The sequence below is a fragment of the Panicum virgatum genome, chromosome 6K (assembly GCF_016808335.1).
Source record: "Panicum virgatum strain AP13 chromosome 6K, P.virgatum_v5, whole genome shotgun sequence".
Taxonomy (NCBI): domain Eukaryota; kingdom Viridiplantae; phylum Streptophyta; class Magnoliopsida; order Poales; family Poaceae; genus Panicum; species Panicum virgatum.
Genome location: NC_053141.1, coordinates 37,873,954 through 37,898,551, shown reverse-complemented (window position 1 = coordinate 37,898,551; position 24,598 = coordinate 37,873,954). Strand labels below are relative to the sequence as shown.

The 24,598-nt window shown below is 45.1% G+C and overlaps 1 protein-coding gene across 5 annotated transcripts in view; it reads left to right on the top strand.

Annotated features, from left to right (window-relative positions):
• Positions 1–11,670: 11,670 nt before the first annotated feature.
• The window catches only part of LOC120712504, a 52,754-nt gene continuing 39,826 nt past the window's right edge, over positions 11,671–24,598 (top strand). For 3 of the 5 annotated variants that reach the window (XM_039998297.1, XM_039998300.1, XM_039998298.1), the window contains exons 1-10: positions 16,988–17,624; positions 17,916–19,802; positions 21,246–21,338; positions 21,436–21,504; positions 21,592–21,672; positions 21,955–22,041; positions 22,567–23,133; positions 23,424–23,486; positions 24,155–24,236; positions 24,336–24,457. In XM_039998297.1, the coding sequence (XP_039854231.1) occupies positions 21,594–21,672; positions 21,955–22,041; positions 22,567–23,133; positions 23,424–23,486; positions 24,155–24,236; positions 24,336–24,457 (1,000 nt within the window). In that variant the 5' untranslated portion in view covers positions 16,988–17,624; positions 17,916–19,802; positions 21,246–21,338; positions 21,436–21,504; positions 21,592–21,593. The other 2 variants (XM_039998302.1, XM_039998301.1) reach the window with 2 other exon arrangements.

Sequence of the window (24,598 nt, the reverse complement as noted above, 5' to 3'; positions counted from 1 at the left end):
AGTAGCATATCGCCTAGAGCTACCGGAGGAAATGTCGGACATCCACCCCGTCTTTCATGTCTCGCAATTAAGAAGATGTTTGAGGGTACCCGAGGCAGAGCATGTGCCGGTTGAAACAATAGATCTACAGCCAGACTTGCGGTATCAAGAAGTACCGGTCAAGATTCTAGACACCGTCACTAGAAGGACCAGAAACTCCGAAGTACGAATTTGCAGAGTTCAGTGGAGCAGACATGGAATAAAAGAAGCTACGTGGGAACGAGAAGATGCTCTGCAGAAGGAATTTCCCCACCTGTTTAGGAACCAGTCGAATCTCGAGGACGAGATTCATTTTAAGTGGGGTAGGTTTGTAACATCCCGAAAATTACCTAAAATAAATCGTGCGCTAAAATTTTGCTTCGTCGTTGAGCTCGAGACCCCTCCTTAAAACCCTAACCCCAGTTTTCCGGAATCCTCCCTGTTCCGATCTCCCGATTCCCGAAAAACTTGTCCCGACACCCGTATCCAACACCCGCGCGTCGCGCTCACGCACGCCCAGGCGCCAAGCGTGGCCGACCGGCTCCGCGATCAGCGCCGTGATCCCGGCGCGGATCCCTCTCTCTCCCTCTCTTTTTCTCCCTCCCTTTTCTTCTCTTTTCTTTTCTTTTCTTTTCCCATTTTCTTTTCCCTCTCTCTCCTTCCTCCCTACCCCGCGCGCTCGGCCCCCTCCTCCCTCTCTGCTCCCGAGCGCCGCCCGGCCCCTTCTGCCCCTGCTCCACCCGGCCGCGCCCTCCACCGGGACACGCCACCTTGGACCCCGCTCCGGCCGCACAGCACACCCGGCCCGGCCGGTCCTCCTCCCCGCGCAGCCCAGCTCCGCACGCCCCTCCTACCCGGCCCGGCTCCTCGCCACGCCCGCGCGCGCACGCCGCGCCCGCCGCACCATTCGCTGTGCAAGCACGCCACCTTCGCCGTTGACGCTCACACAGTGGTCGGCCCTTGCCCACGCGCGCCTGCCCGAATGATCTTGTCACCTGTAGCCGCCTCGCCGCTGCCGCCGTTGACGCCCAGCTCTGAGCCGCGCCGCCCGCGTCGCGCCGTGCCCACACCGCCGCCGCCGAACCGTCTCATCGCCCTGCCGCACCATTACTCCACCTGCCCGACGCATCGCGTCGCCCCTGTGCCGCACCGCCTTCCTGTGGCCGCTCTGCGACGCCCGCAAGCCGCCAAGCAGGCTCCGAGCGCCATTAATGGCCGCCCATCGACCTTCACCGTGCCACGCCACCTCCACCGCCTCACTCCGTCTATAAAAGGCGCCCGAGCTGCTTGCCGTCGCCATCCCAAAGCTCGCCAGGCCACCCAGCTCGCCGTTCTTGTTCCTCCCCGCTCCGATTTCCACCTCCCCTGTTTTGGTACAGGGCACAACTCCCTCGTCGATCTCCTCGACCAGGCCACCCCAGCTCGATTAGCTCGACGGTGAGCATCTCCACATCCCCCTCTTCCTTCGCCGAGCTTCGCTTTCTCCTTTCCCTTCCTACGTTGAGCTGCCCACGGAGCTCCTGGAACCGTAGCCATGGCTGCCATGGCCGGCCATGCCGAGCTCCCCATCTCGGCTGGAGAATCCCCGGAATGAGTAGCCCTCACCCTCCTCTACCTCCCCATGCCCTCGGCTTCAGGAACGGTGGCCGGGAGCGCCGTTTCAGTGGAGCTCAGAGAGCTCGAGGCCTGCTGCCATGGCGGCACTGGGAAAAACGGGGACGACGTCCCTGTTCTGGTCCCCGTGACCCCTCCCTCCTGTGTCTTTTGTTTTAGCCAGCACACAAGTAAACGAGCCACCAGCCCAGCCCGTAAATAAACAAGCAGCCCACTAGCTAATCACGTGCAACCCCTTTTATTTGTGTTAATCTATTTTCGGAATTAATCAAAGGCCTATATTGTACCCACAATATCTCATACATATAAACCCCAATTCCATTGATTCTTTTTCCTATATTCCTATAAAATCATATACTAACCATTGTACCTATTTTTTATATATACAGTTCAGATATTTCCATAAATCATAATCAAGTCCTTTCCCTCCCACAAATAATTACAAACACATCCCTGAATCCCGGTTTAGCCCCTAACCGCATCTTTAACCTATCATTTCATGCGCCAAACGACCTCGGATCAACCTAAAACTTTACCACGCCTCTCTTAACTTGGTTCCGGCCATGCCATTCAGAAACCACTCGAAAATATTACTCTGTGCTCCATATTTTATGTGTCTCCGATTCGAGCTCAACGACAAATCTTTATTTTCTGTGTTTTGATTGTGTGCTTGTTTGTCTACGCTGTAGACCACGGAGTGAACGAAGGCGAGCCCGTCAACGAGCCGTTCTGTGAGCAGGAGAACGAGGACCAGTTCCGCGACCCCGAGCCCGAAGGACAGGACTTCCCCGAAGGCTTTGAAGACGGCAAGTTCAATCCCATCCCTTGATGCATGTTTCTGTCCTAGTTTTTATAAACACAACCCAATGGCCTGTTTTATAAATTGCATATGTTTTGCTTGCATGAAAACACGGTTGGATAGCCACCCCTTGATTTGTGATGACCATTCCTTGACCACCTAGATTAATGTCTGATTTTGTTTGGACGTTAATCGATATTAGAACGCTCAGGACTTTACTCATAATATGCTTTATTTTATAAAGAAAATGTGTGCGTATGGGAAGGGATAAAATGTGGATTTTCGAAAGATGAGTATGGGCGAGATGGACGGCATTTCTGTGTGGATTGCCGATTGGTGTGCTTATGCCTGTGTGGCAGGGCAATGAAGGGAGATATCCATCTTGTCGCATGTAAGGACCGAGTTGGTGTGTCATCTCACCTAACTCCACTATCGTGCAAACCACTCGACCGTTGTATGGGCAACGGCGTAGCATAAATCCCACTAGTTGGTGTGATAGCCATCAGGAGAGCTGAGAGCAACGGGTGACTAAGGAGAAGGGATAAGCCCAGAGTGACTTATGCCCGGTTATACCTAAGTGAATGGTCGATGGCCCCTTGGTGCATCCCGTGATGGCTAGTCAGGCTTAGCTATGGTGGGTAATGGCTATGTTGGGATCTACACCGACACGACGGTGTTCGAGTTGTGGTATCCTACTTGTGGGTAAAGTTGCACACCTCTGCAGAGTTAAGAATCTATTCGAATAGTCCGGGCCCACGGTATTGGGCGAGTTATGGTGTGGTCACATAACTAGTGTTTCTTTGGGATGGGCTGGTGTGAGTTGTTTTGGAATTGTGTCCGGCAGTTGTGCCGTGTGCTACGACGGACGGGGAGTCCGGTAGCAGTTTAAAATTGGAAACTCCGTGTTACTCCTGAAACTGATTTTCATAAAGGTTTTCTTTAAAATAAACCCTTGCATAAAATGTTATTTTTTCTGCAAATTAAACCTTAACCTTATCCTTGATTTACCTATGCATAATATCCTGTTATAACCCCCTCTCCGTGGGTGTGGTTGGACTTGCTGAGTACGTTTGTACTCACCCTACTCTTACTTTTTACAGAAGAAGACCCAGACTTCGTGCCAGACGACGCTGAGTAGGGTTATCGTTCTACACCCAACCTTGCCTGTGGTACCGGCCCTGTCGAGATGCCTCCGCTGTCGCAGTACTCTGAGCCTGAATTAGACTCCGTATTAGTAGCACTCTGGTGTATTGTCGTAGCTTGGTTAATCCTTGTTATCATCTGTATCGAGTGTCCGCCAAGGTTTGTAAGGTTTTGAACCATCTGATGTAATAAATGTGGCATCAGCCTCCTGGGACTGATGTTTTGTATCACATTTAAGTCTTCTCTTAAGAGGGGACGCTTCACAGATCGGGACCACAGCGGCCGGGCGGAGCCCTGGCCGGCAAGCTTCACCAAGCGGTGCAGGTGGCCGGGTCGCGGGTGAACTCGGCCCTGGCGGCCGACGCAGATGGCCCTGGCCGTGGGCGAGCTCGGCCCCAGCGGCGTTGGTGGCATAGCCATGGGCGAGCTTGGCCCCGACGACGTGGGTGGCCGTGGCCGTTGTAGGTCGAGATGGCGGACTAGAGGGGGGTGAATAGTCCTTTTCTAAAACTTAAAACGTTGCCAGCTAATCGAAAAAATATGGAATTAAACTAGTCGGTCTAGCCAAGGCTACACCCCTCTATCTAAAACTCGCACCTTACAAAAGGATCCTAATTGAGCAACTAAGGTGCCAGGCTAGGTAGAGCTCACCTACACAAATCTAGTGTGCAAGATCACACAAGCCTATGCAACTAGTACTCAAACAACCGGGGAGCTCCTACAAATACTAGTATGCAAAGCACACAAAGCCTAAGCACAACTAGAACTTACTCAACTAGCAAAGCAACACAAACTAAACTAAAGAGCTTAAATTATTTAGCTACACAAACTAAGAAAAGTGACTAACAAGGCTACTCAAGCCAATTAGTCACGCAAGAGAGCTACTTCTAAGCTACACAAGCAAGGAAGCAAACTAGCAAGCTACACATGCTAACTAATTACTAGAGTGACTACACAAGCGCAAGATATATATGAATGTAAACACAAGACTTGTGATTTGGAGAATGCAAACCACCGAGAAGAGTAGACAAAGTTGACACGTTTAATTTTATCCCGAGGTTCACTTGGTTGCCACCAAGCTAGTCCCCGTTGAGACAAGCTCCAAGGTTGCCGCCGATCCTCTTGCTAGTGGTGACTCTCAAGTCACACTCTCCCACGTGGAGTGCTCACCGAGCTCTAGCATATGATCCGGCCGGACCACTTGTTGCTCTTCACGTCTCGCTCAACTAGAGTTGCTCTTCGCGTCTCCCGTGGGGTGATCACAAATACCCCTCACAATCACTTCTCCGGAGCACCGCACAATCTTCTTGCGGGCTTCACATCGGAGACACACCACCAAGCTGTCTAGGAGGTGGCAACCTCCAAGAGTAATAAGCACCACGAGCTTGCAACTCGATCACCTAGTGCCAATCTCTCAATGCAACGCACTAGAATCGCTCTCTCACTTAGCGGAAATGATTTGCTCTAATCACAAGTGAGTTGCAGGACTCTCAAACACTCTCACACAAGGACACCAAGTCACCAAGGTGCTCCGCACCTCAAATGGCCGGCCACCACCTCTATTTATAGAGGAGAGCCCCAAACTAGCCGTTACTCTCGAATCCTGTGAAAACAGAGCTTTCGCGGACTGTCCGCCATTCAAACCCAACTGCTAGAACTGCAATGATTGCGTGTCAGAGTCGACCGTTAGAGCCTCGGGCGGACCGTCCGCCATTTAGGGGTGGACCGTTCGCCGTTCAGAACCCCCGAACGCCCAGAAATGAAAATGTTTCTAACTAAAACTGAAAGTGACTTGCGGACTGTCCGCTCCCCAGGGGCGGACTGTCCGCCATACAACTTGGGACAACACCCAGTGTCTAGAACAGTTCTGTTCGAGCTGAAACACGAAACTGACGGACCGTCCATTCCCCAGTAGCGGACCGTCCGCAGGTCTATTTTCAGCAAAATCAATCATCGGTAAAACACTCATAACTTTTAGCTCCGAACTCCGATTTTGATGATATTGGACATTTTGGAAAGCTTATTCAGAGGACTACACAACCCAACTAAATAAATGATCCAAAATAAAATGGATCAACCCAGAAATCCATTCCAAGATCCAACCCATAGTTAGGAGCACAACAAAAATCATTTTTTTTTTCTCAAAGCATGCTAACTCCAATATGATCTCCCACGGGATGATCAAAACCTTTAAGCCTTAGTTAGCATTTTCAAATCATTTTTGTAAAACTTTCAACGCCTTTCGATCCTAGCAATGTACGCAAAGTTAGATCGCTCAAGTGACACTAGATGACCGATATGCAAACAAGTTTGCCCCTCTTGATAGTACGACCATCTATCCTAAATCCGGTCATGCACTTCTCTACACACCTATGACCGGTAAAATGAAATGACCTACAAGTCGTACCTTTGCCTTGCGCATTCCATTTCATCTTCTCAAATGTTGATGCCACACAAGCACCAACCACCATCAAGCTTTTTGATAATCACCATGAGTCAACTCTTGACTTGATCTTCCTTGGATGATATGATCCACTTCATATCATCACATGACCTCTTTGGTCCATCGATCTTGACCTTGCTCGCTCTTCACCGTCGCCTCGGTCCATCGGTGCCAATTCTTGCCCAAGCTTCATTGCCTTGCGGTCCATCACTTCAAAGCCTTCACTTGCCCTTCACCATTACAACCGATCCATCAAGCCAAGCCTTGTCTTGATCTTCTTTACCTTGGTCACATGACTCCATGTCATGTGTTATGCAATGAACTCCTTCTCATCATCACCTGTGGACTAATCACATGTATATCTCCATATACCACATTATTAGTCCATCTAATGTTGTCACTCAATTACCAAAATCAAACAAGGATCTTTCAGCCGTGGGCTGCCGGCAAGGTGTAAGGGCCCGCGACCGAGGCCTGACGGTGGTGCGCGCCGTGGGCAAAACGCCATGAAAAAAGGCCAGCCCCATCCTTGCGACTGTGGCAGTGTCTCTGGTGCTGGAGGTAGGAGACAAAGCTTACATGTGGGGCCCACATGGAAGTGAGATGAGTTTCAGGACCCAGCTGGTCGGAGAGGGGGGGAGAGGAGCGGATCAGAGGCAGGGAGGACATTTCACCTAAGATTACAGACCGGGCGCTAGCATGTGGGGCTAGCATGGCATGCCACATCAGCAAATGTGGTAAAAATATAATTCAAATTTCTGTCCGCTGTTATAGTTGGAGGTGCCATTCTAAGAGCATCTCCAAGAGTTCCCAATATTATTTCTCCAAAACTTGTTGTTTGCCAACTCCCCAAATAGAGAAAATTCCCTGCAAGGCCCTGAGAAAAATAGTGCTTCCTTATATGGCCCTAGAAAAAAGAAACTTCCTTATATAGACTCCATTTTATTTTGCATCCCTTGTATAGTCTTCCCGTCATCTCTCGTTGGAAATTCTGTCGAGATCTAACGGAGCGCCCCGCCGCCCGTCCACTCCGCATCCCCGACATCGTGATGCAGGCCCTGGCCGTCCGCCGCACCTGGCGGGTGGGGCCCGCCCCTTCCCCAACCTCCCGCCAGGAGAGCCCCAGCCCCGGCCTCGTCCCGGCAAGCCCACCCGCCCATCCCGCCCTCCGCCCGCCATGGATGCCCTCCGCCCGCCCCGCCGCGTGCACCATGGATGGCGGCCCTGCTCCTCGCCGCAGCTACGACCACTTCCCCCACCGCGTGCGCGTGGACGCGCCACTCTCCGATCCCTCACCGCGTGCACCATGGATCCCCCTCGTTAGCCGCTGGCGGCCCTGCCCCTCGCCGCAGGCTCCCTGGCTATCGCACCCGACAGCTTCTTCTCCGCCAAGTTCTCCCACCTGTCCCGGCCGTAATCCCTCGTGCTCCGCCTCTCCGCGCTGCTCGCTGGGGACCTACCCACGTCGCCGCTGCCCGAGAGCTCCCTCACCGACGAGGAGTTCATGCTGGAGCACCGTGCGTCGCTCGTTGAGGTCCCGGTCGCCGAACAGGTGGCCGAGGGGGCCGCTGCCTGAAGCGCCCCGACCCCAAAGATCGAGGCTAAACCATGTATTAATAACCGAAGCAAGTCTCCGGTACAATACATGTTACATTAAGTGGAGTCCAAAGTCATACACAGCTTTATTCAACCCGTACACGAGGAGTAAAGTGACAACACAAAGCTACCGCAAATAACCACAGGATAACGAGTAGCATAACGACATGCAAGACTAGCTCTTCGTCCATCACGGCTCCACTCGATCAGTTTGGGTGCGGACACGATCTACTCGTAATCTTCAGGCACAAAGTCAGGATCCTCTGAAAAAAAATAATCAACAAGGGTTGAGTACGAAAGTACTCAGCAAGTCCCACCTCACCCTTATGGGGAGGGAGTTACAGATTAATACGCAAAGGTCCATAAATCAACCGGAATAAATAATAAATGTATTATTAAAGGTAATCCAAACAGTCAACCATCTCAGGGGCTAGGTGGCTCAACTAGTTGAGATGTCCACACCGTAACCTGTCCAAACCGAGGACACGGACCATTCGAATGGATTGTACACTCTGCAGAGGTTGTACGCTTTACCCACACGCACTTCACCGTCCAGAGACGGCTCCGTCACAGCCGACACCCAGCCGTGGCTCAACCCCGACTAGTCGCCCACAAACCCCCGGGTCTGGACCAATCCAGGTCTCACCCCAAAACATATCCACCTTGGACGACTACCAGGTTAGCCAGTGGGATTAGACTAAGGCTTACCCATACAAGCTCATGTGGTCGTACTGAAGGTAGGTTAGGTGAGATGGCACCACAACACTCGGTCCTTAAGGCTCATTAGGGCAGCCAACAACCATAACCAACCAAACCCGAGATGTCACCACGACAGAGCTCGGTCGCAAGTATACCACCATGGTAGCGCATGCTCCAACACATTCCACACTGTACTGGTCTCATTCCCATTCCAATTTCATCAATTAACAAGATCTGATAATATGCCAGTCTGACAGTCAATCAATATGCAACATAGCTTCAGTCAATGGTTTCTCTCAATCCCTCAGTGTATCGTCTCATGCAATCCCTAAGTCTAGCAAATTTTATATTTAACCTTACTTGTGATCAATCATAGTCAACGTAAGGGATCGATGAGATTTGCCTTCGCTTCCATACGCGTCGGCGGCGGCAGTTTCTTGATCTCCCGGCTCCTCTGGTTTCTCCTCTGGAATCGGTTCTACTTCGTCATACGCGGCGGAAACAGCACAACCAACGAACAACATAAGCAAGCATAAACATAAAATAAAATGAGCTCGAATCGGAAACAGCTAAGATATGGAGATAGGAGTAATTCGACGGTTTCTTAATGGCATGGCCAAAACTATGTTAGAATTGGCGTGGTAGAGTTTCGGGTCGATCGGAGATTGTTTGGCGCACGAAATGATAGGTTCTATAAAGGTTTAGGGGTAAAATATGAAGTCAGGGGCCTGTTCGTAATTATTTTTGAGAAGGCAGGGGCTTGATTGGTATTTTAGAAATTATCCGGGTTATTTCTGAAAAAAGGTCAGGGGTTTATTTAGAAATATGTTTATATGAGAGAAGGATTTATTTTGGAATATAATAAAGGGAAGGGTTTAATTTACAAAAAGTCTAAAGGGTGGGAGGGTTCTTAAACAAATAGAGAAAAAGGTAGGGGGTTTTGTGGCAAAAAGCCACCTTCTTCCTCCTCCATCCACGGGAAACAGAGGAGGGGAGGGGCGGGCGCCGGCGGCGCCTGGCCGGCGACCCTGGGCCTCGGTGGTGGATGGGAGGAGGGGGAAAAGAGAGAGGGCGCCACGGGAAGTTGATTCCCGGCCGCGGCTCGAGCGGAGGTGGCCCGTGGGAGCCTGGCCACGGCGGCGGGCGGCGGCGGCGCTGCAGGGCCCCAGCGGCGGCGGTGCTGCAGGGCCCCAGCGGCGGCTAGAGCTAGGGGGAAACGGCGAGGGGAGCGAGGGTAGCCTGCTGCTCTTCTCACCTTGGGCTGGGATGGAGTGAGGTGGTGCGCCCACGATGGCCAGCGGGCGGCGGCGCTGGAAGCTTGGAAAGAGAGCTAGGGGCGGTGGTGGTCGGCGTTGTGGGGTTCGGGGGTGGCGCAGGGGTCCTTTTATAGGCCTAGTAAGGCGGTTGAGCTCGGCGGGGCGTGGATGGAGGCCGGCGAGCGGTGCGGGGAGCCTTAATGGCGTTCTCCATCGGGGAGCGGCGGCGCGAGCGGCGAGGCCTCACTGGGCGATGGGATGGCTCGAGTAGAGGCCAAGCGGCGCGCCGAGCACTGCAGGAACGTGGGGCGCGTGGGTGCTGTGTGGGCACTGGAGCGGCGGTGCGAGCGGCGAGGGCGGGGCGGTTCGGCCGCACGAGCAGTGGCGCGCGCGTGCGCATGGGGCGCGTGGACGGGAGCACGGCACGGGGCGGCTCAGGGGCGTGCGCGCGCGGCCAGGAAACTGGGGAGAAGGAAGGGGAAAGAAGAAAGGAGAAAAAGGAAAAGAAGGAAAGAAAAGGAAAAGGAAAAAAAATGAGGAGGAGAGAAAAAGAGAGGAAAAAGAAAAGAGGAGCGCGGCGGGATTCGCGGCGGGCGGTCGCGCGTGGGCGACAGGCAGCCGAGCGGCGCGGGATGGGACAGCGGCGAGGAAAAAGAGAGAGAGAGCGAGGTTCGGTCGGCGGAAAAGGGAGAAGAAAAGGTGGAACGATGATTGGGACGATGAAAATTTTTTGGTTAGGGTTAAATGAGCTCAACGATGAAAAAGTTTTGAAAAGAAATATTTTAGCGCGTGATTTGATTTGATAAATTTTTTTGGGATGTTACACTGCTGCTGCAGCCATGGCTGGCAATTCCGTGACCCACCCCCACAAGTGCGAACGGGAGGACACTGCTGACGAGGGCACCGCCGCGCCGCCTGTCCCGCCGCCCGCCAGTGCACCCCTTCGCCGCAGCCGCCGCCACGTTGTTCCTCTACACCGGGTGCGCGGGGGAGGGGGGGCTGGGCTGCCCGGCGTGGCCAGAATACCGCGTCCCGGGTGGACGCTCGCTGGAGGGTGCGGGCGCGCGAGCCAAGCGAGAGCGAGCTCGCTGGGACGAGGCCGGGGCCGGCGCGCAGCACGGGGCCGAGGCTCCCCTGGCGGGAGGTTGGGGAAGGGGCGGGCCCCACCCACCAGGTGCGGCGGTCGGCCAGGGCCTGCATCGCGGCCTCGCAGGGGCGGGGGATGTGAAGTGGACGGGCGGCGGGGCGCTCCGTTAGATGTCGACGGAATTTCCAACGGGAGGTGACGGAAGGCTATACAAGGGTTGCAAAATAAAATGGAGTTCATATAACGAAGTTTTATTTTTTCTGGGCCATACAAGGAAGCGCTATTTTCTTCAGGGCATTGCAGGGAATTTTCTCCCCCAAATAGGCATGGGGAGGAAGAAAAAGAGCTTATCTTCCAAAATTTCCTATTTTTACTCCAAAAATTGAGAAATTGTGACCCAACAAGGATAATTCCACAAGAAAATGCCATAGGGGAGGAGAGAAGCTTTGCGTATTTTTATATATAAGAGAGTTCAATTGTCAATTGTTAGAAGATAGGTACCTAAGATGGAGAACTATGTTTTATTTTCTTTTTATATAAAGGGTGTGTTTAGTTGGTGAAAAAATTTGAGTTTTGGTACTGCAGCATATTTCATTATTATTTGGTAATTATTGTCCGATTATAAACTAATTAGAGTTAAAAAAGATTCATCTCGTACTACTAATTATTTAAACTGTGTAATTAATTATTTTTCAACTGCATTTAATACTTCATGCATGTCTCCGAAAATTCGATGTGACAGATACTGTACACACTTTTTAAGAACTAAACACCCAAAAAAATAAAATGGGGAAAAGTGATCAGAAACTGTTGAAAATGGTCGGTAATAATCTTACGAGCGCGATACGGTATACGGTAAAAATGTAAAAACCCCCGCCGCACCCAAACCCTACCGCCCTCCCCTCCTCCCCGGCTCCCCTCCCGCTCCGACTCTCCCCCTTCTCCTGCTCCCCGCCGCCGCCTCTCTCTCTCTCTGCTCCCTGCCTCCCGCCGCCGCCGCCGCCCACCCCCCCTCTCTCTCTCTCTCTCTCTCTCTCTCTCTCTCTGCTCCCTGCCTCCCAGCGCCGCCCCGTGCGCCGCCTTCCACGCTCCCCTGCCTAGCTGCAGCTCGAGTCCGGCTGGTGCGGCAGCACCCTCGCTTCCTCTGTATCCGCCGTCGATCCCGGCCATCCCCTGCCCCTGGTAAGCCCCTCCATCCCTCCGCTTCCACGTTACCGTGTTTTTTTTTTCTGTATCGCGCGCGCAATCCTCATATCTCCATCTCAACCCCACTTCGCAGATCGATTTCGGTTGCTGTGGACTGCCCCAACAGGAGCGCGAGCGTGGTGGGGCGACCTCCCTGATGCCCCCTGGTGTGCAAGGCGAGAGGTAGGGGAAGGAGCGGAGTGCACGGAGGATCAGTCCAAGAAGCGCGGACGTCGGGCTCCTCGACCCGCCCTCCGGCGCGCCGCTGCTGGACGACTCGCCGCCGGCCCCGCCCTCCGGCTCGTGTGCCGCCCTCGACGCTCCCCTGCCTAGCTGCAGCTCGAGTCCGGCTGGTGCGGCAGCACCCTCGCTCCCTTTGCTCTTGCTCGGCATTGCTCAGCGCCGCCGCCGTCGATCCCGGCCATCCCCTGCCCCTGGTAAGCTCCTCCAGCCCTCCGCCTCCACGTTACCGTGTTTTGTTTTTCAGTATCGCGCGCGCAATCCTTAGATCTCCATCTCGACCCCTCACTTCGCAGATCGATTTCGGTTGCTGTGGACTGCCCCAACAGGAGCGCGAGCGTGGTGGGGCTACCTCCTTGATGCCCCCTGGTGTGCAAGGCGAGAGGTAGGGGAAGGAGCGGAGAGCACGGGGTATCAGTCCAAGAAGCGCGGACGTTGGGCTCCTCGACCCGCCCTCCGGCGCACCACTGCTGGTCGAGCTCACCGTCGGCCTCGTCGCCGAGGGGTTCCGTTCCTCGGGCCTGCTGCTGCTCAGGCAAGTTGCTCTTGAGGTGCGCCATGCTCTCCCTTTCTTTTCTTGTCTTCAATTGTTTGCCAGATCTTGGATAAAAAAGGTTGCCTTTTGTTGTTAATCGTGGCTAGGGTTAGCTGCGGTAGGACTGAAGTGCAGGAAGTAGTTTGTGGCCGGGTTCGACTGCGAGGATGAAGCCGCGCGCTGGTGCTAAAAAGCGCAAGGTACGTCGGTCCTTATGATTGATCAGAGAGATTTGAACTAGAGTGTAGGATGCTTAGAGAGATTTGAATTAGAGTGTAGGATGCTCAGAGAGATTTGAATAGTGTAGGATGCTCAAGCTTTCTAGCATATGGGCTGATATAGCTACATTGGGTCTACCCTGTGTTCCAATTTTAGGAGCGGATCGAGTTCGCAAGTGGGTTGATCCGAACTCTTGCGGATCTATTTTATATGTAAAATTTGGTGGTAGTATAAATCATTTACTCTAATTTCCGAAGACGAAGAATAAAGATTTAGCTTCTGTGCTTGGGATCTTCGTTGTTAATTTGCTGTTTTCTTTTCCTAGGAATCCTAGGTTTAGGGGTAATCAGCTTGGGGCTCCCCCAGCAGTCTGAACGTTAGTCCTGCTAGGGCAATTCTCTTTTGACTCGATTCGGTTACTCTCCTTCACTTTCCTTCCTCCTTCCTCTTTTGTGTTGCTGTATGAACGTCTGGTATTTAAAATTACTCTAATTTCGTTTTATTTCTTTTATTTCTTTCTGGACAGTTCTCAGAATGGCATGAATCTGAATCGAGTAGCAAAGTAATAGAATTCCGTAACATTTTGTACAACAACAGTCCAGGTAGGTTACTTATGATGAAAATTGTAAAAACTGTAGTGTCTTTCTATGATACTCATTGAGACTAACAATGCTTTTTATACTTATATCTGTTCAGGCGTTGAGTTTTCACTAGTTAATAGAATTGCAATAGCAAAGAGCCTCTCCCCTCCACCAGTAGTGTATGATTTGGACTGGAACCCAATGCCAGGTAGCTGCAAAGGCAAAAGCGCTACTGCAATGTTGGCTTGTGCTTCATCCTATGGAGCACATATCTACTATTATCCAAGAACGACAAAAACATGGACTACTGTGGTTAGAATTTCTCTCTCTACTCTCCACATGACCCCTTCTATCCTATATTAGCTTGTGTTTATTACTTAGCGTAGTTTGTGTTTATAATTTGTGTTAAAATGTTATGTAGGTCATGACAAACAGGCCTAGTAGAAAAGGAGAATGCATACGTTGGCATGCAACTGGACGAATTCTTGCAACTACATCAAACCCCTCTCCTGAAACATATGGGAATGTTACAATATTCTCGTATGATAGCAACAAATTATATTTTGATGCTGAAGACTTTCACGAGGTATATATTTTATCCTCTAAGTTCGTTGCGTTCTTAGTCAATGCTTCACATCATTTTAATTCTCGCAAAGTATTATTATTCATTATTATTCGTTTAAGGTATTATTATTCATTTCTGTAGGTGATTGGTCCCATAGTTTTTTTAATTCTGTCATTATTTCAGTTTTTGGAAGATAATTCAAAGGTGTCATCGTTGGCTTGGATAACTGGTGCTGAGATCCTGGTCTGCGCCATATTTCCTTCTTCATGCCTCATTTTCTTCGAACTGAAAGCGGGTGGTTCCATAACACTTGAACACGAAGTAAGGTGTGATGGCTTCCCTACTGACTCTAAAGTTGTTCTCCAACCGCATCCGTCAACAAATACTTTCTTTGCTGCCTGTGAGGACGCCACAAAAATTCTGGTATGCCTAAAATTTCTTTTCGTGCTATTGATTTAAAGTGAAGTTAAATTTTGAAGTTTCTGTTCATTTGCATCAGGTTTGGAGCAAACAGGAAGACAGTGACAGTACTTGGACAATCATTCGTAATGTGTAAGTACATATCTTGACTATCATTCATAGGTGAAGTTAAATGTTCAATTCTTTCGCTCTTTTATAGTATAGATAGATACAGTAGTAACAAGTGTATCAATTAAACAAAAGTGTTAAATGACATTGCATTGCAAAGCAGAAAAAATATTCTTGTGATTGCCTATTGTACTCCTTAAGTCTAAATAGTCTCCATCATAAGTAACATTTGTGTTTGCTACTTTTGGAGTTTTGGTTGCTGTCTAACTGTTTAACTATCTATGAACAATTGAATCTTTGATGATGACTTGGTATCCACCTATATATTATGATCTGTTACTCTGTCCTACCCTCTTTTGGAGTTTTAGTTGATTTTCTTGTTGGAAAGGGTCTTATTTGTTGTTCCTATCAAATATTTTCAGCTGAGAGCTTTTCTCTACAGTTTTGTTTACGTCAATTAGAAAGGCTGATTTCTACTACACAATCCACATCACTGCACACAATTTGTTGTGCAGGCACTAGGCCTTAGTTTTTTAATATTCTTTAGGTTAAAAAAGCAGGTCATTCTCAATCATGGAAATTGCAAATCCATTGCCTAATCTGATGATACTTTTAGTCCTGTATCTATTGCGAACAATTGGCAGTCCTATGCTAATATTCTTTGTTGCATAAGTACTATAAATCAATGATTTACCTATACATTCTGCTCTGGGCAAGTTACACAAAGTTGAATACACGTAGTGCGCAGGTTTATTTGAGTGGTTTAGAAGTTGCCTAACCAGTGCTGAAAGCTCTCACACAAGGTGAGGGCGAGGGGTGGGGGCTCTTTGTCTGGGAAAGTAACGTAGATATTGGATTCTGATAATAGTAACCTTCATCTTGTTTGTATATCCCCTTCTCTGTTATGGTCCCTTGTAGATGTGATATATAGCGACTCCAGGAATACATATTTACTTACATAAGAGTTACACTCTGTAACTAGCATTCCTAGAACAGTAACGAATCCTTTTAGTGCCAAGCAAGTCGGGTAGGCTAAGTAGCAGCTCTATAGGGTAAAAATACTATTGCGTGATGTGGCAAAAATTCTGGCTTTCTCTACATGTCAAGACTAAATTTCTGTAACTTACAAAATTTTGATGAGAAGGTTGTTATACATAATGTTCTCATGATAATAAGTTGGTCATGATATGGGGACTAGTAAGTCCTTTTTGAAGGCAATGGCTGTGTGGTGTTCTTACATAGCAACAGAAGGATTGGCTAGTTGAACCGCTGAGGTGGTCCTTGCCTCCTTGGTACTTAGTACTTAGTAGTTTGTTCCATGACTATGCTAGAAAAATGCAATTTCATCTGATCTAAGAAAATAAGATACGGACAAGTCAAAGCTTGTCCAAAAGTTGTGTTTCTTAGAATCTTTGAAATCAATAGTGCAAGCTGCAAGGTGTTCCCTTGTATAGTATGCCATGCCCTACACTATTACAGTGGTTTTTCCCCCTGTTGCTGCTGTTTCTCTTTTGGTGGCAAATTTCTGTAATAGTTTTCTTTTTAGAAACGGTGACTTGTTAATTAAAGGTTCTATCACGTGATTTTGCAACGTCCCCTCTTTATAGATCACTTTTAATTAAAGGTAGAGCCGAGCCTGCTGAATACCTAGAACACTATTGGATGATTGTTCTACAAGCACGTGATGGAGATATTGTGACTTTGACCGGTTAAACTCACAACATTCTCAGCAGAAATAGTCGATTCTTGAGTAAATAAGCAGGTCACCATAATTTCTCGAGCAGCTGTGCACGTTTTTTTTGGACATATAACTTCCAGAAACTGGAATGCTATTGCCAATTCTCTCATGAACATGTGACAGACATAAAGATACCCTTGCAGCTAATAGATTTTATGCTTGATTGACAAAATAAGAAGAAAACAATAGAATATATCATTCTCTATACGATACACTAAGTTAAAGTAATTTTTTGAAACACTAAGTTAAAGTAATTTTTTGAAGTATTTCTTATATTGAGCTACTTATAACTGACTAAAATCCATTTTGGTCAAAACTATTTTGAAGCTTACAATTATTTTCATTAGACCCCCATAAATCGCATCGTAAACCACTGTAGTAGTTCAACAGATATGGGCTACAAATTGTGTTTGGGTTAACTGAAATCCTTATTCATGCAAACTGTAGCATTGTTCAGGTTGTCAGATCTTTCCCTTATTTCCTTGTCACATCATCTGCCTATTAAATAGCAATTAAATAACTAATGATGACACTGTCCTTATGCTGTGGAATGTCACTTTCAGATGCATTGTATGCTTTAACTTGAAAAAAACGATGAATTGTATGCTCACTCTCCATTATAAGTAACATTTGCGTTTGCTACTTCTTTTTTTTGTCTTGCAGGGATTGTGAAAAAGGTGTAATTGGAATGCAGTTCACCATCTCAACTTGGTCTCTGATTACTATTTAGTAAGTAATTTAGTAGCTAATATTTTAATGACTAATTACAATGCACTAGTATTTAATGACTAATTACAATATCCTAATATTTTTAATCACTCTAACAGGAAGGGACATTGGAATATTTGGCAATATTTGGAAAATGCAATGGATTTGAAGTAGGAATTCACCAGTCTGGAAGAGCACAACATTGTGCAAGGCAAGAGGCGATCTAGGTCTGAGCTTATATCGTTTGGAATTTCTAGGTTTGTCACCAATCTTTTCCTTATTTTGATATTTGCTAGCCCCAACTAATAGTATGAGAAGGAAAATGATGAAAGAAGCTACTATTGTTCTTTTATTCAAACTGACACTGTATCAAATTGACGTTAGCTAGCAATATTAGCTATTGTCTTAGAAATGATGTCAGGGAGGACAGTTCTAAACATATTTTAGAGTATGGCTGATATCATTTGATATGATTTTAATAATATTCGTATTTTAAATATTTCAACACAGGATGATATGTAGCGAGTGGTGGAACACGTGACACATTCTTATTGTATGAAAAGCATGCAGGAGCTGTTGATGACATTTACGCCGTTCACTGGAATCCTGCATACTCGAGCAACTCAAATTTTTGTAATGGTGAAGTTCGGTGCATAAAGTTAGTCAAAAGGTACATTCTTCACTTTTTTTTTGTTGGAGTAGAGCAAGAGCAATATCTAGGCAAAACAATTAAACAAATCATATCAACCAGAGCAATAAATCAAGAACAAACTTCAACCTATTGCTCTAAAGACAGTACAAACAAAACAATAATCAGCAGCTTATCACATAAACAAACAAATAATAATTAAAAGAAATTTCTGAATTGCTCATTGCTTACTTGGATTTTTTTGGTTTCTTTCTTTTATTGCTAATTGATCATTATTTTTTAACTAATGACTTCAGTATGATCTTTTTTTAGGATAATGCAAATCTGCAGATTGTAACAGGTAGTGACAAAAGATTTATCCATTTTAGTTTTAAAAAGGCTAGCAGCAAAAGAAGACCAAGGGTGTATCCAGAGCGCCATTATGAATATGTGTACTATGCTAATCATCTCCGACCAGAGGATCCAAGGATTCCGAGTACATCTGATGATGATGTGGAGGAAGACAGAGGCTGACAGAAATGTGATGAGGGAAGGAAATTTTGAAGTGGTAGTGGAGTATGAGGATAAGGAGGTCAGGAATGTGGAAGATCCAAAGTTTTATCAGATTAGAGAAGAGACTAGAGCTATACTGGGCATCATTAATAGAGGAGATAATCCACCAAATGACCAGATCAAGCAAGAATTATCAAGCTTCTGTGCCATTTGGTGGATTTGGTGGCCTGTATGCTGTTACCTGGTTCATTCGTTGTCTTTATTGATAATTTTTTCGCACAGAAGCTTGATCTGGTCATTTGGTTGATTTTCTCCTCTATTAATGATGCACAGTATAGCTCTAGCCTCTTCTCTAATCTGATAAAACTTTGGATCTTTCACATTCCTAACGTCTTTATTCTCATAATCCACTACCACTTCAAAATTTCCTTCCCTCGTCACATTTCTGTCAACCTTTTTGTCTTCCTTCACATCATCCACATCATCATCAGATGTATTCGGAATCCTTGGATCCTCTGGTCGGAGATGATTAGCATAGTATACATGTTCATAGTGGCGCTCTGGATGCACCCTTGTTCTTCTTTTGCTGCTAGTCTTTTTAAGACTCCAAAAATGGATAAATCTTTTGTCACTACCTGTTGCAATCTGCAGATTTGCATTATTCTAAAAAAAGATCATACTGAAGTCATTAGTTAAAAAAGTAATGATCAATTAGCAATAAGAGAAAGAAATCAAAAGAATCCTAGTAAGCAATGAGCAAATCAGAAATTTCTTTTAATTATTATTTGTTTGTTTATGTGATAAGCTGCTGATTATTGCTTTGTTTGTACTGTCCTTAGAGCAATAGGTTGAAGTTTGTTTTTGATTTATTGCTCTGGTTGATATGATTTGTTTAATTGTTTTGCCTAGATATTGCTCTTACTCTACTCCAACAAAAAAAGTGAAGAATGTACCTTTGTACTAAACTTTATGCACCGAACTTCACCATTACAAAAATTTGAGTTGCGCGAGTATGCAGGGTTCCAGTGAACGGCGTAAATGTCATCAACAGCTCCTGCATGTTTTTCATACAATAAGAATGTGTCACGTGTTCCACCACTCGCTACATATCATCCTGTGTTGAAATATTTAAAATACGAATATTATTAAAATCGTATCAAATGATATCAGCCATACTCTAAAATATGTTTAGAACTGTCCTCCCTGACATCATTTCTAAGACAATAGCTAATATTGCTAGCTAACGTCAATTTGATACAGTGTCAGTTTGAATAAAAGAACAATAGTAGTTTCTTTCATCATTTTCCTTCTCATACTATTAGTTGGGGCTAACAAATATCAAAATAAGGAAAAGATTGGTGACGAACCTAGAAATTCCAAGCGATATAAGTTTAGACCTAGATCGCCTCTTGCCTTGCACAATGTTGTGCTCTTCCAGACTGGTGAACTCCTACCTCTAATCCATTGCATTTTCCAAATATTCCAATGTCCCTTCTTGTTAGAGTGATTAAAAATATTAGGATATTGTAATTAGTCATTAAATACTAGTGCATTGTAATTAGTCATTAAAATATTAGCTACTAAATTACTTACTAAATAGTAATCAGAGACCAAGTTGAGATGGTGAGCTGCATTCCAATTACACCTTTTTCACAATCCCTGCAAGACAAAAAAAGTAGCAAACGCAAATGTTACTTATAATGGAGAGTGAGCATACAATTCATCTTTTTTTTTTCAAGTTAAAGCATACAATGCATCTGAAAGTGACATTCAACAGCATAAGGACAGTGTCATCATTAGTTATTTAATTGCTATTTAATAGGCAGATGATGTGACAAGGAAAAAAGAGAAAGATCTGACAACTTGAACAATGCTACAGTTTGCATGAATAAGGATTTTAGTTAACCCAAAAACAATTTGTAGCCCATATCTGTTGAACTACTACAGTGGTTTACGATGCGAGTTTATGGGGTCTAATGAAAACAATTGTAAGCTTCAAAATAGTTTTGACCAAAATGAATTTTAGTCAGTTATAAGTAGCTCAATATAAGAAATACTTCAAAAAATTATTTTAACTTAGTGTTTCAAAAAATTACTTTAACTTAGTGTATCGTATAGAGAATGATATATTCTATTGTTTTCTTCTTATTTTGTCAATCAAGCATAAAATCTATTGGCTGCAAGGGTATCTTTATGTCTGTCACATGTTCATGAGAATTGGCAATAGCATTCCAGTTTCTGGAAGTTATATGTCCAAAAAAACATGCACAGCTGCTCGAGAAATTATGGTGACCTGCTTATTTACTCAAGAATCGACTATTTCTGCTCTGAATGCCGTGAGTTTAACTGGTCAAAGTCAATATCTCCATCACGTGCTTGTAGAACAATCATCCAATAGTGTTCTAGGTATTCAGCAGGCTTGGCTCTACTTTTAATTAAAAGTGATCTATAAAGAGGGGACGTTGCAAAATCACGTGATAGAACCTTTAATTAACAAGTCACCGTTTCTAAAAAGAAAACTATTACAGAAATTTGCCACCAAAAGATAAACAGCAGCAACAGGGTGAAAAACCACTGTAATAGTGTAGGGCATGGCATACTATACAAGGGAACACCTTGCAGCTTGCACTATTGATTTCATAGATTCTAAGAAACACAACTTTTGGACAAGTATTATTATCGCAAGAAATATCTGGTAGAGCCTGATCCTATTTTGCCAACGAATGCCTCCGTCGGCAATTCAACACCATCGACAATTGCCGGGCCCGCAATCTGTCATACAGGTAATGGGAATATATGTTGTTTAGTTGAGCGTTGTTTGTTTGATAAATTTTCTTCATTCGAGTTCTAACTAATCGGGACGGCACTTAACCAATTTAAGCACCACAAGAGATTACGCCAGAGGATGGTGTCAGGAACATGGATAGGGAACGGTATAGCCAACTTTCAGCAGAAAAAAGACATGCAAAAATTACAAAATCTATACAAAATCGTCTAATGAAAAACATGAATAAGCAAGGTATTGGTAATTTAAATTTTAAATCTATGAAATTGCATGCAAAGCACTCCTTAGTATTCATCAAAAAAAGCATGCAACAATCATCCTTTTTTAATTGCATATAACGTTCACAGTGGTATGTAATATTTCAGGTGATCCGCCTATCACCCCGGTGGTCCACCCTTCCTTGCAAAGTACAGTTACACAGGTTAAAACATGTTCGCACTGCATGGGTTCAAGTAATGGTAGGCAAATTATGATACCTTGGTTTGTACGGAGAGAATTTCTATATAGACCTTTGAAGATAATATTATTTAATTTGTGAGCATTCTATTTTTCCAGACATCGCTGGTTTTCATGAAACCGTGCAAACATGCGTGACATAGCTAGGAACTGGTCCGGTTACTAGAGGTATTGCCGTAAAAAAATATCTAAATAGGGTGCTGACATATGTGATCCGTTATGATGTGTTGACCTCTGTTTACTGATTGTACGCAGCTATGAACAACGAACAATGTAACCGTGTACATTTGGACTCCGGTATATGTGAACCAGATGAACCGGATCAAAACAATGAAGGTACCATATTTTTGTTGTTAGCTGTGATGGAGGTCATGCGGAAACTGAACCGGGCGTATATGTTTTCTTTTCAAAATCTATAATATATATTGTGCATTGAGCTTTGTGTGTCGTTATATAATTCATAATTCATAATACACATTCATACAGTACTGTATTTTGTTATCATTCAAAGTATTCACATTTAGGGATGAACGTTCTGAACGTTCACAGTGGTATGTAATATTTGATTGGATATTACATGAAAGTTGAGCGTGAAAATTAATTATTTTGGTGATGCAGAGGAGGATCTGGATTGCAGAGCGCCAGATTGTGGCCCTGATCTTGATGATTTCACAGATGACGAAGCAAGAGTATATCATGCTAATGGTATGGTTGTGTATCAATTCCATGATTTAGTATTCTAATGTGCATTGGTGGAATCTAAATATATACTTGGTAATTGGCGCAAACATCAAGATCGTTTCATTCAGGGAACCGGAAGTGGTTATCTTGGATAATGATCCTTATGAAAGAGTATACAACGATCTGCCTGCTGGACATCTTGTGTTGAGGAAAATGCCTATATGCGAGTATTGCGGTACTATAATGTTATAAGGTTACCGAATGAGGGTCTCAATTTTTGTTGCAGGCAAGGAAAAGTTAATATAGTGAGCACACCAATTCCTCTTGATCTGAGTCGCCTATTTATAAGCTAGTCAGATAGAGATGCCTTGTATTTCAGAAAGAATATACGATACTTCAATTCTCATTTTTCATTCACAAGCTTTGGAGCTAATGTGGACCATAAAGTCGCTACTGCAGCTGGTGAACATTTCACCCCGATTTCCCCTTGATGTTTATGTACGCTCCTATTTGTTTTATAAATCCTTGCTGATTTATGAATTTGTGTAGGTACTGGTATATATACTTTCAAAGTGCATGGACAGATTTATCACAGATTGGACCAACTGAGACCGGGGAAAAAAGGCCCATGTCATATGCAGTTGTACTTCTATGACACTGATGAGACCCTATCACAAAGAATCAAAAGATCACCCCATCTTGATTCAAACTTGATTAGGGCTATTCTTCTAATACTTGAGAACAATCCGTATGTTCGTGTCTTCAGGAGTGTGGGTCAGATGCAAAATTTGGACGAGTTGAAGCTTGAATTGAACACCAGTGTTTCTGTTGATCAGAGAAGATATAATGCATCTGCTATGGACCAGGTTGCGGCTATCTGGCAGGATGGCTCTGATGAAAAAAAAAACAAATTTAAACGGAGTATTATGATTTTTCCAAATTCTGGGGGACCACAATTTATACGGGCATACCATGGTTGTTATGATCCGTTAGAGTACCCTATCCTATATCCCGGTGGTGAGACTGGCTGGGAGGACAAGAGTATATTGTTGGAGGAAACACCTACAGTATGCTTTCCGCGAACTAGACGGAAATATACAAAGCGAAAATCTGAGGGTATGCCATCTATAATATTAATTGTTTGTTAATATATTATAGATTATATTCATTTCAGTTTAAAGTTGGTAATATAGTAACGCACATTTATATCTCTATTGAAAACATATGCTCCGAAGGGTAATTCTCAAGTGACATGTAGATCGGGTGTTAAATGGAAACATGTAGAAACAACAAGTAAGATGTCACGGGCTGGTGGTTTGGCCACAAGACTACACTTTTTTTCCTTGCTTTCCGTCATGTTTTTATCATATTTAAAGTGCTTTAAATATGAATTCTTAAATGTGCAGTTCAAGGTCTTTGTGAGGAACAAGGTGACTGTGACGACAACATGGATGAGGATGGTGAAGGAGGTAAACTTTATACACAGTGTCTTGGATGCCTTTTCTAAAATTTTCATGTTGGTTAATTATAAAGTATATATTATATAATTATTTATTATTATTATTATTGTTCATGTTTAAAAAATAGGAGGTGGGGAAAACGTTTGCATGTCAGCGCAAGGGAGTATTATTGCTATATTATGCAGATCCGGAATCGAGTTTTTAATATATTCTTTCATGGTGGGAGGCTTTTTCAGCAATGGATAGTGGATATGTATATCAAAATAGAAAGTATACAGTTAGATTGGTACTCCAATCCAGAACACCAAAAAATTATTAGAGCGAATCTCTATGTATAATTAACGTGAAAAAAGTAAGTCTTTGCAATTTAATTATAGGAATATGGGAAAATGTAAGCACATAATAGAAGCAACGAACGTGATATTTGTTCCCTAATTTTTCCTGATTTTTTTTGGATTTAGTTTCCGTCTCACATTTTTTACTATACATATACGTGCGTATGTTTGAAGTTCCTTAATTTTTGAGCGCTGCTCCGGCTATATAAGCATTTGGTTTTCGTGACTTTGCATCTAAATTAGGCAGCAACTCTAAATCCTTTTAAGCCATGATATATGCTTCGTTTCTCTCGCTGGCTGATGCCATGAAAGCACCTCACGGTTCTGTCGTTGATGTGATAGGAGTTCTATGTCATATGGGTATGCTTTACCGATGCTTGAGCTCCGGCGCCTGGGTTAGGGAAATTGCTGTGAAAGACCACAGGTAACCTTACTTCTGTTGTTTGTGATTTATGATGAAAATTAAAGCATTATATTGTCGTCTTATTTTATGATCTCATGTTGAAATTTTGAAAAACTGCAGCCGTGTGGTCTTCCTACGAATTCTCACTGACTTTACGGACACATCGTTTCGGATGCTACTTAACTCATGTGCGAATAGAAGTTGTGTTATAGCTACCAAGGTTATTGTTGATCAATTCACTGGTACGTGATGCAAAAAAAAGTTTTATATATGAATTATTATTATCAAATGCCATGTACCGTAACATTTTTTTATATAATTTACAAGGGGCATGTTTGGAGAAATAGCCCAGACCTATTTTGAGAGCTATTTTTTAGCCCATA